The sequence below is a fragment of the Salvelinus namaycush genome, chromosome 2 (assembly GCF_016432855.1).
Source record: "Salvelinus namaycush isolate Seneca chromosome 2, SaNama_1.0, whole genome shotgun sequence".
NCBI lineage: Eukaryota > Metazoa > Chordata > Actinopteri > Salmoniformes > Salmonidae > Salvelinus > Salvelinus namaycush.
In genome coordinates, this window is record NC_052308.1 from 49097058 (window position 1) to 49111808 (window position 14751).

At 42.4% G+C, this 14751-nt stretch overlaps 1 protein-coding gene across 1 annotated transcript in view; it reads right to left on the bottom strand.

The window, feature by feature from the left end:
• Nucleotides 1-14751, bottom strand: part of LOC120064300 (myotubularin-related protein 14-like) — a 46674-nt gene that overhangs the window by 15581 nt on the left and 16342 nt on the right. The window contains exons 5-16 of the mRNA XM_039014772.1: nucleotides 14279-14342; nucleotides 14003-14125; nucleotides 13466-13539; nucleotides 12958-13028; nucleotides 12681-12755; nucleotides 11847-11913; nucleotides 9965-10050; nucleotides 7754-7830; nucleotides 6127-6163; nucleotides 5680-5750; nucleotides 5208-5266; nucleotides 2993-3131 (exon numbers count right to left, since the gene is read on the bottom strand). Of these exons, the coding sequence (XP_038870700.1) occupies nucleotides 2993-3131; nucleotides 5208-5266; nucleotides 5680-5750; nucleotides 6127-6163; nucleotides 7754-7830; nucleotides 9965-10050; nucleotides 11847-11913; nucleotides 12681-12755; nucleotides 12958-13028; nucleotides 13466-13539; nucleotides 14003-14125; nucleotides 14279-14342 (943 nt within the window). The remainder of the gene's footprint in view (nucleotides 1-2992; nucleotides 3132-5207; nucleotides 5267-5679; nucleotides 5751-6126; nucleotides 6164-7753; nucleotides 7831-9964; nucleotides 10051-11846; nucleotides 11914-12680; nucleotides 12756-12957; nucleotides 13029-13465; nucleotides 13540-14002; nucleotides 14126-14278; nucleotides 14343-14751) is intronic.

A 14751-nucleotide genomic window follows, 5' to 3' on the forward strand; every position in this document is an offset into this window, starting at 1 on the left:
AGTAATCAATTCAGAGTGCAGCTGCACGCAACCCTATGGGGCTAGTTAGAGACTATTGGTAAACTATACAACGTACATGGGACAATGTTACATTTCCAATAGCTTCAAATGTCAATGACTTAACCCCTTACACTCGTGGGAATTAGGCTATATGGTTAGGGCTAAATTTAAATATTTCTTAGAAGAACTATGAAAAGCATATGCACAACCATGGTAGCAATTGAAAGGGAACAGTTTAGAGATGATTGGAAAATTATTAGACCAAAAGGTGAGGACACAACAGTTCATCCGACACAATACTTAATCCAAACATTACCACTGATTTTATTTGCATTTACAGTACTTTTCGCCGCATTTGTTGATATAGAAATCTGAAAATACTCCGGATACATTCAGTAACATGACAAGAATATTCTTGGAAAATGCGGGGTAGGTAAAACATAAGACAAAGAAATGACAAGGGTTAGAGTAAGAGGACTAACTGGTGTCTCCAAATGGCCACACACCTCTCCAAAGTGTGCCCAAGTAATTTCAATGCACTTTTATAGTCTTCAACTAGAAGGTGCTTTTTTGAGCTTTCCTGGCTGGTCCGTTAAAGAACTAGACCGAGCACACCTGTAGTTGTTTGGCTTGGAACACAGTCCTGCACCTCCGCTTTTACACAATTACTATTGTTGTTGACGCAATCCAGAAACAGTCCATTATAAATCGCAATATGGGTCAGGTGGGCATTTGAAAGCTTGTTCTATTGCCAACTAGCGAAATTAGCTAGATTATAAAATACGATCTTAGGTTTTCACAATGCAATTCAGAGAAGAAGAAAGTAATTTGAGTGTGCAAGGAATGGAATCATGAGTGCATTCAGATGCGTGGTCTGTGGCAAAAACAAATAATCACAATGTGAACAAACAGGCTCATTCTGTTCAGGACAACCCAGTTACATGTCATATTGTAACTGTACATCAAACAGTCATCACGGACGTTGACACTGTATATTACATTAGTTATATGATTTCGGAAATGTGAAGTGCACATTTGGACATACGGGTGTTTGGCTTGCTTATATGACATCAAAGCGGTATTTATTATAATCCTCAACATCTCAACAACAGCGTTTGAGCCAATCAGTTGTGTTGTGACAAGGCAGGGGTGGAAAACAAAAGGAAGCCCTATTTGATAAAAGACCAAGTCCATATTATGGCAGGAACAGCTCAAATAAGCAAAGAGAAAAGACAGTCCATCATTACTTTAAGACATGATTGTCAATCAATCGGAAAATATGTCAACAGCTTTGAAAGCTTATTCAAGTGAGGTCGCAAAAACCATCAAGCGTTATGAAACTGGCTCTCACGAGGACCGAAACAGGAAAGGAAGACCTCGAGTTACCTCTGCTGCAGAGAATAAGTTCATTACTGTTACCAGCCTCAGAAATTGCAGCCCAAATAAATGTTTCACAGAGTTCAGGTGACAGACATCTCAACATCAACTGTTCAGAGGAGACTGCATGAATTAGGCCGGCATGGTCAAATTGCTGCAAAGAAACCACTACTAAAGGACACCAATAAGAAGAAAAAAGATTGGCTTGGTTCATGAAACACGAGCAATGGACATTAGATCGGTGGAAATCTGTCCTTTGGTCTGATGAGTCAAAAGTTGAGATTTTTGGTTCCAACCGCCGTGCCATTGTGAGACGCAGAGTAGGTGAACGGATGATCTCTGCATGTGTGGTTCCCACAGTGAAGCATGGAGGAGAAGGTGTGATGGTGCTTTGCTGGTGACACGGTCTGTGATTTATTTAGAATTCAAGGCACACTTAAGCAGCATGGCTACCACAGCATTCTGCAGCGATACACCATCCCATCTGGTTTGCGCTTAGTGGGAATATCATTTGTTTTTCAACAGGACAATCACCAAACACACCTTCAGGCTGAATAATGGCTTTTTGACCAAGGAGAGATGAGTGCTGCATCAGATGACCTGGCTTCTACAATCACCCAACCTTAACCCACCTGAGATTGTTTGGGATGAGTTGGACAGCAGAGTGAAGGAAAAGCAGCCAACAAGTGCTCAGCATATGTCGGAAAAGTATTCCAGGTGAAGCTGGTTGAGAGAATGCCAAGAGTGCAAAGCTGTCATCAAGGCAAATAGTGTCTACTTTGAAGAAAACACTTTTTGGTTACTACATGATTTCATGTGTTATTTCATAGTTTTGATGTCTTCACTATTATTCTACAATGTAGAAAATAGTAAAAATTAAGGAAAACCCTGAGTAGGTGTGTCTAAACTTTTGACTGGTACTGTTCATAGAGTCCTCGGAATTTACAGCATTTCCCCTCACTCAGACAATCAAAAATGCCCAATTAGCGGGAGGGATGGGGGCAACTTGTCACGCACGGGGTATGAACAGCTGTCAGTCAAAGCCCACACAGAGCTGTGAAGTAGAGACCCTGAGCTCTGATGTCATGTATAGCATGTTATCTGCCATTTTCAAAAGGGAGTGTTAAGGGCTACAAACCTCAAAACAACTACACATTGTAGAAATGTCATAGAAATATTGAAAGCAGTTCATTTGAAAACTAAAAAGGCTTACAACGTGAAAAATGTCTAATTTACATTGTGTAATTTATTGACGGTCCCTAACTAGCCCCAGAGATAGGCTGTCCAAAGTCAAACCAATTTTGCTCTGGTCGCACACCAGCTGGCTGAAGCTAATTAGCTAAATCATTCGGCTAACTCTTCCCACCTGCGAACACACACACAAGAGACACATCAAACCACACACTGAAACCAACTCACGTTTGAATTCAGTCATGGCTGCTAGCATATCTTAATGAACCAATCTAAAACGAGGCCAAATCAGGAAGTGCCATCACCCTTTAAAGGAATACTCATCCATGTGACATCCCTGATACATATGGGGGTATATTCAAAATTGAAAGGAAATGTTTCAGCTGGGGTCACACTGACTTCCAGAGAAACGGTGAGGACTCACCAGCTGGAGGCTCCCAGAGGCTGGCCGGAGAACAGGTCCACGGCCTCATTGGTGAGGCTGGAGGCTCCGCCCGCGTCCTCCGTGATCAGAGAGAAGTCACTGCTCAAACTGGTCACGCTGCCCCTGGACTCCCTGGACTCTGCACCAATCACACAGGAGACATTGGTTAGCGGACAGGCCCTCGGACCAATTACAGAGGAGAGATTTGAGTACAATTATAGGGCACAGATTCATTAAAGATACACTTTGGAAGTTTAGTTGCCTTATTGTCAAATTTTGTCTGGAAAGTTGCCTGCGTTTGGTTTATATGCATGTATAATACTAATTATTATTATTTATTAAACTTCTATAGCTCTTCTATTACAAAAATACTCAAACCGCTTGAAAAAGGAAAATAAACAAGAATCAAATTAAATAGCTGTACAAAAAAGCATGTCTGGATTTTCTGCCAGAGTTGAAAGTTTTGAATGTTTTAAGCCTTCAGATGTTGTGACAGTCATGAGGGAACATGATTGCTTTTGCAGAGGGAAGTGGTCAGTGACACAGATGCTACACTACAGGACTGTTTTGCTAGCACAGACTAGAATATGTTCCGGGATTCTTCCAATGGCATTGAGGAGTACACCACATCAGTCACTGGCGTTATCAATAAGTGCATCGAGGACGTTGTCCCCACAGTCACTGTACGTACATATCCCAACCAGAAGCTATGGATTACAGGCAACAGCCACACCGAGCTAAAGGCTAGAGCTGCCGCTTCAAGGAGCGGGACACTAATCCGGACGCTTATAAGAAATCCCGCTATGCCCTCAGACGAACCCTCAAACAGGCAAAGCGTCAATACACCGGCTCTACTAATCCTACTACACCAGCTCTGACGCTCGTCGGATGTGGCAGGGCTTGCAAACTTATGGACTACAAAGGGAAACCCAGCCAAGAGCTTCACAGTGATGCGAGGCTACCAGACGGGCTAAATAACTTTAATGCTTGCTTAGGGAGGAGGTCAGAGACCTGGCAGTGTGGTGCCGGGACAACAACCTCTCCCTCAATGTGATCAAGACAAAGGAGACGATCGTGGATTACAGAAAAAGGAGGACCGAACACGACCCCATTCACATCAACGGGGCTGTAATGGTGCAGGTTGATAGTTTCAAGTTCCTTGGTGTCCACATCACCAACAAACTATCATGGTCCAAATACACAAAGACAGTGGTGAAGAGGGCACGACAACGCCTTTCCCCCTCAGGAGACTATAAAGATTTAGCATGGGTTCCCAGATCCTCAAAGTTCTACAGCTGCACCATCGAGAGCATCCTGACCGGTTGTATCACTGCCTGGTATGGCAACTGCTCGGCATCCGACCGTAAGGAGCTACAGAGGGTAGTGCTTAGGGCCCACTACGTCACTGGGGGCAAGCTTCCTGACTTCCAGGAAGACTGTTCTCTCTGCTACCGCACGGCAAGCGTTGATGGAGCTCCAAGTCTAGGTCCAAAAGGCTCCTTAATTAACAGCCACCCGAACTATTTACATTGACGACCCCCCCCTTTGTTTTTACACTGCTGCTACTCACTGTTTATTATTTATGCATAGTCACTTCACCCCTGTACAAATTACCTCGACTAACCTATAACCCCGCACATTGACTCGGTACCCCCTGTATATAGCCAAGTTATTTAGTGTCACTTATTTTATTTTTTACTTTAGTTTATTTAGCAAATATTTTCAAAACACTTTCTTGAACTGCATTGTTGGTTAAGGGCTTGTAAGTAAGAATTTCACGGTAAGGTCTACACCTGTTGTATTCGGCGCATGTCTTAGCTTTAGGCAAACAATAGCCTATAATAAGCCTTTTGCCAGATACAGTTCATAGCCAATATCCATGTCCATTTAGGCTTATGCGTTTAAAGCTTTGTGCATCATGTTGAGGGGACAAGACATAAAAGTGCATCAAGTTACATCAAAAGTGTAGTGCATAGAGGGAATTCATAAAAAGGACATATGCCGCTATTTGCAGCTTTTCAAAAGTTTCTTCATAACATATCATGAGTGCAATGTATCACATTCATTTACATGAGACGCCTACATCAGCACTGTAGTGCAATTTTTTTTTATATTATTAACATACCACCACTGTACTCACAATGTATGAAATACACCTCTATCCTCATGTAACACATACTTAATAATGAACTATGTCTCCAGGGAAGCAACTTACTCAACTTGCAGAGGTCGTCCACTGTGAAATCAGTGTCTTTGAAATGAGAGTTTTTCCTCCTGTGGAAGAGAAAAAAGGACGATGAAATACACAGAAAGAGAGGAAGAGAGTGAGAGAGAAAGACTGACACACTGCTCAAAAAGAAGGAAAGAGAAAGAAAGAGATCAAAGAATATAGAAATGTGAGAGAAAAAACACTGTTAGGTCACAGTCGGTTTTCGACGATGAAAGAACAGTGTTATTGCCCCGAGTGGCTGTAACTCTACAGTTGAAACATAAAAAGAAGAGTGGCTTAAGGGTATAGTAAGGCCTATTCCCTATATAGCCCACTACTTTAGACCACAGCCTATAGGGCTCTGGTCAAAAGTAGTGCACTATATATTGGGAACAGGGTGCCATTTGGGGCGGCCAATATTTTATAAAAGCACTTATACATTTCAAATGTCTCCGTTGATTCATGACATTTCACTCACCTCTGTTTCTTCATGGCAGAGAACTTCTCTGAGACAATGTGCTTCAAAAAATTGAAGCAAAAAAAGAAAATCTGCCAGGAGGAATGAAAGATGAAGTTACAAGTCTTACAGGTGTAAAAAAAATGATAAGGAAATGAAATACATGACAAAATGCTGCCCCCTAGTTTTCAAAAACACCCCAAACAACTCACTTAGGTTGAGAATTGGATATCAGTTTCAGAAATCAGATAACATTTTACTCTCATCTTCACAAGCCATTATATCTATATTGGCTTATTAAATTCCTAAAAAACGAATTCAAGACGGCAACAGTGTTATAACTGTTTGAGGGCAATAACCATATTAACTAAATAGAAAAGTAATAACCAATGTTTTAATATTCCACACATACACACACAGAGAGAGAGAGAAGGCATGGCATTGATATTGTGTTAGAGTGCAACTGACCTCCTCTCCTTTGGTGAGGCGATCAGGCAGCATATGACTGTAGAAGAGACACAAACCAGATGAACGAGTATGATCACCGAATCCATTAAACAAATCAAAGAACACTTTATTACATATGATTATTGGCTACCAACACCAACCAACATATTTAAATGTCCAATGCAGCCTTTTATCTCAGTAACAAAACATTTCTGGGTAACAATCAAGTACCTTACATTGATTGTTTTCAATTAAAATGGTAAAAAAAAAAAATGTAAAGCCTCCGAGCAATTTCTCAAGCAAGAATTTTGCTAGGACTGTGTGGTCTGAGTGGGGAGGAGAAAGCTAATGTTCAGTTATTGGCAGAGGTTGGGAATTCTTTCTTATTGGTCTATTAAACCTGGTGATGTCATCAGGCAGGCCAAAACTCCAACCCACCAAAACAGGCTGAAATTTCAGGCGGCCTTTTCAAACAGCTCTTAAACTAAAAAGGGCATTATCAAAATTTTACAGTCTTCCAACCTCATCATGTGGAAATATATATAACACACAGGACAATCACATCTTTGACTGCACTGGGCCTTTAATACTTTCTCAATGTCTGTTCCTTTCTATTCAGCATACAGTTTTCTCCATGCACCTGGTGTTACCTGGTACAATGGTTACAATGTAAGTTTTACTTTCCAATTTATATACTTGTTGACTCAAACAGTTCAAAAGATCAAAGTCAAGAAGACTGTAAAGCACAAATAGGGGACCGCTTAGAGCATGTCATTTACGGGAAAAAAGTACATCAATAACCAACTGTCCAGTTGTCACTCATTTACTCTCTTATCTCCAGCTTAGAACCTGAATTGACCATTATTTTTGCTTTTACATTTAAAGGGAAAACAACAAATGAACCAACTCTCAATGGGAGTTTAAGCCATAATGAAAGATTACACAAATCTATACATACGCTGCATCATAACACTGATAGCTGGTAAAAAAAGGACCAATTATTACAGATATTATTAAAGGGGAGAGGTTTGGTGTGTGTGTGTGTGTGTGTGTGAGAGAGACTCCCAGTTTATCCCTCTTCCCTGGCCGCAGTCTCAGAAGTTTATCCTGGAATAATTACTCTAGAGCCATCTCCGGGGCAGGGATTTTTTTTGTTAATATTTTTTTTACTCAGTTTGATGAGTTAAACTTTGGAGAGATGCACAGCAGTAATTATGAAGGAACGCCTCGAGAGAGAGCGAGAGAGAGCGAGAGGGGGGGAGAAAAAGAGGGCTCCATCTCAATTCATTCCTTGCATCCTATGTCCTCACGACCTTCTCAACTACCGTATTTTGGAGGAGAGGGTCCAAAGTTCCTTCTCGCTGACTTTCTTCTCCAATGTGTTGAGAAGGTCGAGGAGAGAGAAGGCGAGCAATCGAGGAAAGATGAATTGAGACAGGGTACTTAACTTGGCCCGCTCTACCCTCTCCTCAGAGTCGTCCTTCCTATAAAGCTCCTTCCTCAATTATGCATCTCAAACACATCTGGGTCTGGTCACGTTTCGGTTTTCCCCTCCCCACTCAGACAGTCCTCGATTGCTGTTGTGAATGCACCTCTCAGTATTACTAAGGAGCAATGGGGGTGTTGTGAGTGGAGTGCGAATCCTTACCCAAAGAGGAACCAGTCGTAGGCGATTGTCAGATAGAGGATTTCAGCAGGCTCCAGGCTGGCGTGGACGGCACCATCCTATTGAAAAATACATTAAAAGAATTTCAACATGTCATTTAAAAAGACTCCACGCAAATTAGCCCCGAAAGGCAACACATGTAAATGTGATACTTCTATTTATAATTTTTTTTAAATAAGTATTCAGACCATTTACCCAGTACTTTGTTGAAGCACCTTTGGCAGCGATTACAGCCTTGAGTCTTCTTGGGTATGACACTACAAGCTTGGCACACCTGTATTTGGGGAGTTTCTCAAATTCTTCTCTGCAGATCCTTTCAAGCTCTGTCAGGTTGGATGGGAAGTGTTGCTGCAGAGAAATTTAAGGTCCCTCCAGAGATGTTTAAATCGGGTTCAAGTCTGGACTCTAGCTGGGCCACAAGGACATTGAGACTTGTCCCAAAGCCACTCCTGCATTGTCTTGGCTGTGTGCTTAGGGCCGTCCTGTTGGAACGTGAACCTTCGCCACAGTCTGAGGTCCTGAGCACTCTGGAGCAGGTTGTCATCAAGGATCTCTCTGTACTTTGCTCCGTTCAGCTTTACCTCAATCCTGATTCATCCCCTAGTCCCTGCTGCTGAATAACATCCCCACAGCATGATGCTGCCTCTACCATCCTTCACCGCTTGGCATTCAGGCCAAAGAGTTCAATCTTGGTTTCATCAGACCAGAGAATCTTGTTTCTCATGGTAGGAGTCTTAAGGTGCCTTCTGGCAAACTCCAAGCGGGCTGTCATGTGCCTTTTACTGAGGTGTGGCTTCTGTCTGGACACTACCATAAAGGCCTGATTGGTGGAGTGCTGCAGAGATGGTTGTCCTTCTGGAAGGTTCTCCCATCTCCACCAAGGAACTCTGGAGCTCTGTCAGAGTGACCATCGGGTTCTTGGTCACCTCCCTGACCAAGGCCCTTCTCCCCCGATGGCTCAGTTTGGCCGGGCGGCCAGCCCTAGGAAGAGTCTCGGTGGTTCTAAACTTTTTCCATTTAAGAATGATGGAGGCCACTGTGTTCTTGGGGACCATCAATGCTGCAGACATGTTTTGGTACTCCTCCCCAGATCTGTGCTTCGACACAATCCTGTCTCGGAGCTCTACGGACAATTCCATCGACCTCATAGCTTGGTTTTTTCTCTGTCAACTGTGGGACCTTATATAGACAGGTGTGTGCCTTTCCAAATCATGTCCAATCAATTTAATTTACCACAGGTAGCCTCCAATCAAGTTGCAGAAACATCTCAAGGATGATCAATGGAAACAGGATGCATCCGAGTTAAATTTTGTGGCTCATAGCAAAGGGTCTGAATACTTATGTAAAATAGGTATTTGTTTTTCATTTTCTGATAAATTAGGGAAAACAATAATAATCTCCACCCGGCACAGCCAGAAGAGGAGCCACCCCTCATAGCCTGGTTCCTCTCTAGGTTTCTTCTTAGGTTCTGGCCTTTCTAGCATTGCTTGCTGTATGGGGTTGTAGGCTGGGTTTCTGTACAGCACTTTGTGACATCAGCTGATGTAAGAAGGGCTTTATAAATACATTTGATAGATTAAAAACCTGTTTTTGCTTTGTCATTATCGGGTATTGTGTGTAGATGGATCAACAAAAAAAATCAATCTACTTTAGAATAAGGCTGTAACTTAAAATGAGGAAAAAGTCAGCGGATCTGAATATTTTCCCAATGCACTGTACCTACCAGCTCTCTAAAAAGTCAGGCAAACAATACATTCCTGTGGATATTTTTGTAAAAAATGTCAAGTGGCTGAAGGACAAACCACACAGACAACCGGTAGAGTGACTTCTTCAAATCCTCCTACATCAGAAAGAGCAGATTCTGGAGGTTTCTAAAACCCTTACCAAATAACTATCTCAATTTGAATGATTAGCTCCATTTCAACTGGCTTTTCTAGTGTTAGGCAGTGGGTCTTGAATCTTAATTCAACTTGCGTGTTAAGAAAAATGGGAGGGGCATCGGGGGTGAAAGCAGATGAATACATTGTGGAATTACAGAAACATTTATTTAGAAGTGCCTTTTGAATTGAATTACTAAACTGATATCTGGGTGGCGGTGGAGTGTGTGTGGGGGGGAGAGAGAGCGATAAAAGTGGGATAGGAAGGAAAGAAAGAGAAAAACAGGGTGATAGGAATGAGAGAGAGAACACTTACTGCCCACAGTGAGAGCCGCAGGAGGGACACGAAAAGAGGCGTCCGGTCCCAACCGGATATGCAGTGAACCAGGAGACCGCTCTGATCTACAGGGCAAATCAAATCACTGATTAATCAGGCTGTCAAACACAATTAGTTGGCATATACAGCCTGAAACATTGGAGTGCATAATCAGTAAATGTTTCTTACAAGCCAGAATATTGATTAAAATTACATTTGAATTTACTCTACCGATTGTCTGTGTGGTTGGTCTTTCAGTTGCTTGAAATTTGAGAGAAAAGTCTCCACAGGAAAGTATTTTTTACCTGACTTTTTAGAGAGTTAGTAGGTTTGCCACTGCTGATTGCGAGGCAACGTTCCTTCTGTGATTCTGTTATGCTTGGGTGGCTCGGCTATTCTTTACATATTGTGCAAGTGTTTACATCGCGTGTGTCAGTAGACTGAAAATACACACCAGAAATACATACCAACAAAACCATATAGACTACCATTCCATAGTTAGGGGTCACTTAGACATTTCCTTGTTTTTGAAAGAAAAGCAATTTTTTCCCCCATTAAAAAATCGAATTGATCAGAAATACAGTGTAGACATTGTTAATGTTGTAAATGACTATTGTAACTGGAAACATCAGATTTTTTTGTGCGTAGAGGCCCATTATCAGCAGCCATCTGGCCTAGAAGGCCAGCATCCCAAAGTCGCTTCTTCACTGTTGACGTTGAGACTGGTGTTTTGCGGGTACTATTCAATGAAGCTGCCAGTTGAGGACTTGTGAGGCGTCTGGTTCTCAAACTAAGCACTCTAATGTACTTGTCCTCTTGCTCAGTTGTGCACCAGGGTCTCCTCTTTCTATTCTGGTTAGAGCCAGTTTGCGCTGATCTGTAAAGGGAATAATACACGGCATGGACGAGATCTTCAGTTTCTTGGCAATTTCTCGCATGGAATAACCTTCATTTCTCAGAACAAGAATAGACTGACGAGTTTCAGAAGAAAGTGCTTTGTTTCTGGCCATTTTGAGCCTGTAATCGAACCCACAAATGCTAATGCTCCAGATACTCAACTAGTCTAAAGAAGTCCAGTTTTATTGCTTCTTTAATCAGAATAACAGTTTTCAGCTGTGCTAACATAATTGCAAAAGGGTTTTCTAATGATCAATTAGCCTTTTAAAATGACTAATTTGGATTAGCTAACACAACGTGCCATTGGAACACAGGAGTGATGGTTGCTGAAAATAGACCTCTGTATGCCTATGTTGATATTACATTTATCTATTTTTTGATCTGCCGTTTCCAGCTACAATAGTCATTTACAACATTAACAATGTCTGCAGTGTATTTCTGATCAATTTGATGGTATTTTAAATGGACAAAAAAAATCTTGCTTTTCTTTAAAAAACAAAGACATTTCTAAGTGACCCCTAACTTTTGAACGGTAGTATACCTACCGGCTCCCTTAAAACAACACTTTCCTGTGGATATTTTGTCCCAAATTTCGAGCGGCTGAAAGACAAACCACACAGACAACCAGCAGAGTAAGGCTGTATACAGCAATTCATTGTGTATTACAGCCTGATTAAATCAGACAACCAAATAACAAACACTTGAGAAACAAAGGATTGAACCAGGTTTTTATAGCGACTAGTAAGTGATGAGGATTTAAACAGCACAATGGCAACAAAAGCCTTTGGTCTTCCCTGGGTCAAGTTTGACTTTGTAGGCCTACATCTCAGGGACCCTCACTAGACAACCATATGAGATATATGACTTACCCACTCTTTATCCATGTTCATTTTACTCCCTGACAGAAAGAAGAAATTGGCTACAGCCCCCAAGGAGCTTTAACCAACACGCGCACACACACACACACACACACACACATACTGACCGTCGCTGTTGATGATGTGAAGCAGCAGCTTCAGGTAGTTCTGGGTCTGATGGACCAGGTCCCAAGACTGAAACACAAGGACAGAGAAGAACACATGAGGACTTTCAGCACGTTTTCACCGGGGGTGCATCCAGCAGGTGACTAATGTTCAGATAGAAATATGCTATGTAGAACAAACATGCCTCTCTGACATTTGGAATAAGGATTCATGACATTTTCTATCTGCAACGTTTGCCTAGTGAACGTGGCCCTGGTGTGGTAACTACATCTCTTATTACCTAAAATATGCCTTAAAACAAACTGTCTTACAGCAGCGGTTTTCTAAAATCTCCTCAGGGACCCCCAACCTACTCACAATTTTGTTGTAGCCCTGAACTAGCTCACTTGAGTTAACTAATCAAGGGCTTGATAATTAGTTGACAAACTGAATCAGGTGTGCTAGCTCTGGAATGGATTAAATACATGAAATGGCTAGGGTTGCCTGAGGAGAGGTTTGAAAACACCCGTCTTAGAGAATGTCAAGACAACATGAGAAAGTAATGGTCGGCAGCCATGCCGTTCCACGGCCAACCTACAGAGGTCACTGTGAGACCAGTAATACTGTGGCATAATCGGAATCACATTTCACTGAAGTATAATTGGAAAGTTAGACATACCTGATATAGTGGCCTGGGTGGTCTAGTGGTTTGGGCCACTGCCTCCACACACACATAAACACGTGTTGGCATAAATTTGAATCCAGCCTCGTGCCCTGTGATACAATCTCCTATCTGTCCTCCTCTCCCTATCAACAAAACTGAGGAAATACTCAGAAGAGGGGAAAAAAAGACTAACCTGATATTCACTCCAGTTTATATTCAAGTTCTTGGTAAAGCACGCAGGGATTGTCAAAGGAGCATCCACAAAATCCTGTCAACAATAGAAATGGTATGTTTTGAAATCTGAAAATCATTCATCTGGATGAACATATGATACATCACAATCTGAGATCAGAAGACCATAGAACGACTAGAATGGGTGAGGACACAGTTAAATTGCCTAGGTTTTAGTGTCTTTTATCCCTTCTATTAACTATATTTCTATGCAGGAAGCGTTAAATCGACCGGCATACCTGATTCCAGTTGAATACTAGTCCCTCAGCGACGTAGTCTCGATCTTTGTAGTCCTTAAAGAACTCACACCCTGGAAGCACAGAGAGAGGGGTCCGGTGTCACGATACAACTGTATGCATTGAGAACAGTACAGGACCTCTAGCTCTCCAGTCCTGGGTTCAAATACGGTTTGAACTCTTTCAAATACTTTCAGTGCTTTAGCCTGCCCGGTGTGCCAGATCGGTGGAGTTTGCATCACCCATAGCGCCGGTCAACTCAATCAAGCCCAGTTTAAGTGTTTCAAATCATTGCAAATAGTATTTGATCCCAGGTCTGTAGCTATCTCTCTGGGGAAGACATGTATTAATAAGATGTAGAAATGCATTGTAAGGCCTAGTTACTGTCATCTACGTAACACTAGACTTATTTGTCAAGACTGCTGAAACCTGTTTTCCTAATAAAAATGAGAATATTTTAACAAAGAACTGAAATGTAAACGTAGGTTGGAGTTGAAAGAACTGTCTTTACCCGGGTAAGGCACAGAGAGCAGGGTGAAGTCCGCATAGCGTTGGGCCTTATCCACCTTCTCAGACGAGGTGACACTGGACAGAGAAGAGACGAGAAGAGAGGGGAAGATAAAAAAATACAAATGTAAAAAGTGGAAAAGAGAAAGAAAATATTCGGGAGGTGATGAAAACCGTACGTGTATACATGACATGATGCCTGACTTAACGGTCAGTGACACATGTACACACAGCTGCACAACCGGCGAACCATAGTAAGTATGTGAACAGACTGACACGCACACGCCATGCACTCACACACTTCAACATTACAATCATACAAGCACGCAGGCAGCTACATAAATAAAGACAACACACACCGCCACACATGCAAAGGTCAACGTCCAAACAAGTGTACACTGTTTATTACATAACATAAAGTCACCATAAGGCCAACATGAGCAGGAGCCAATGACCCAGAACAGATCCCCCTCTGTGTGGCTGTGCATGTGTGTGGGGGGGGTGAATAAATTCAGAGTCCTGGCTGTGAGCTGAGACTTACTTAAGGCCAAACTTAACCTTCTTGTTCTCCACCATGAGGTCACAGATGTAGCGCACGGAGAGGTAGCGCAGCAGCTTGATGTCCAGACCCCGCACCTTGTCAAAGAGCTGAGAGTCCCCGTTCCTGTAGCGAGGGAGAGACGGGATGGAGAGAAAGCGTTCAAAGAAAATGTTAGACATCATCCAATGACCACAAAAATGTATGGGGCATTTTGAGCATTCAAAGCAGGCAAGGAAAACAAACACACGTCACGGGATCACGTGAGAAGACACCAACCTCACACTGTCGTCCTCTGGAACCTCTGGCTCGGACTCTGCCCCCCACGTGTCATCAGTACCCCCTAGAGGGGGAGAGAAAGCGAATGAGAGAAAGGGAGGGAGAGAGAACGAGAGATGCGTCACTACCATATAATTCTTACATGCTGACCAGACCAGACACGTCGCGTGCGTTGCAAAATAAATGTAGAAATCCATGTTATTCAATTATTGCACCCACACCGCTCGCGAGCGCCAACGAGCGTCTGCGTTGCCAAGGGCTAAAATATAAGTCATTCCTATTTCTGACGCAGATCGCGCTGCAAGTCCTGCCTCTCCCATCTCCTCATTGTTTATAGAGGCAGGTACCCACGTGCCATCATTGGTTATACCCACGTGGGTGATTGAAAGACAAACTGTTTTGCCGGTTGTCGTGGTAATACTATGAAAGTGTAGATACCAATCACCATATAAGTTCAAAGATGAAAAAGCCTG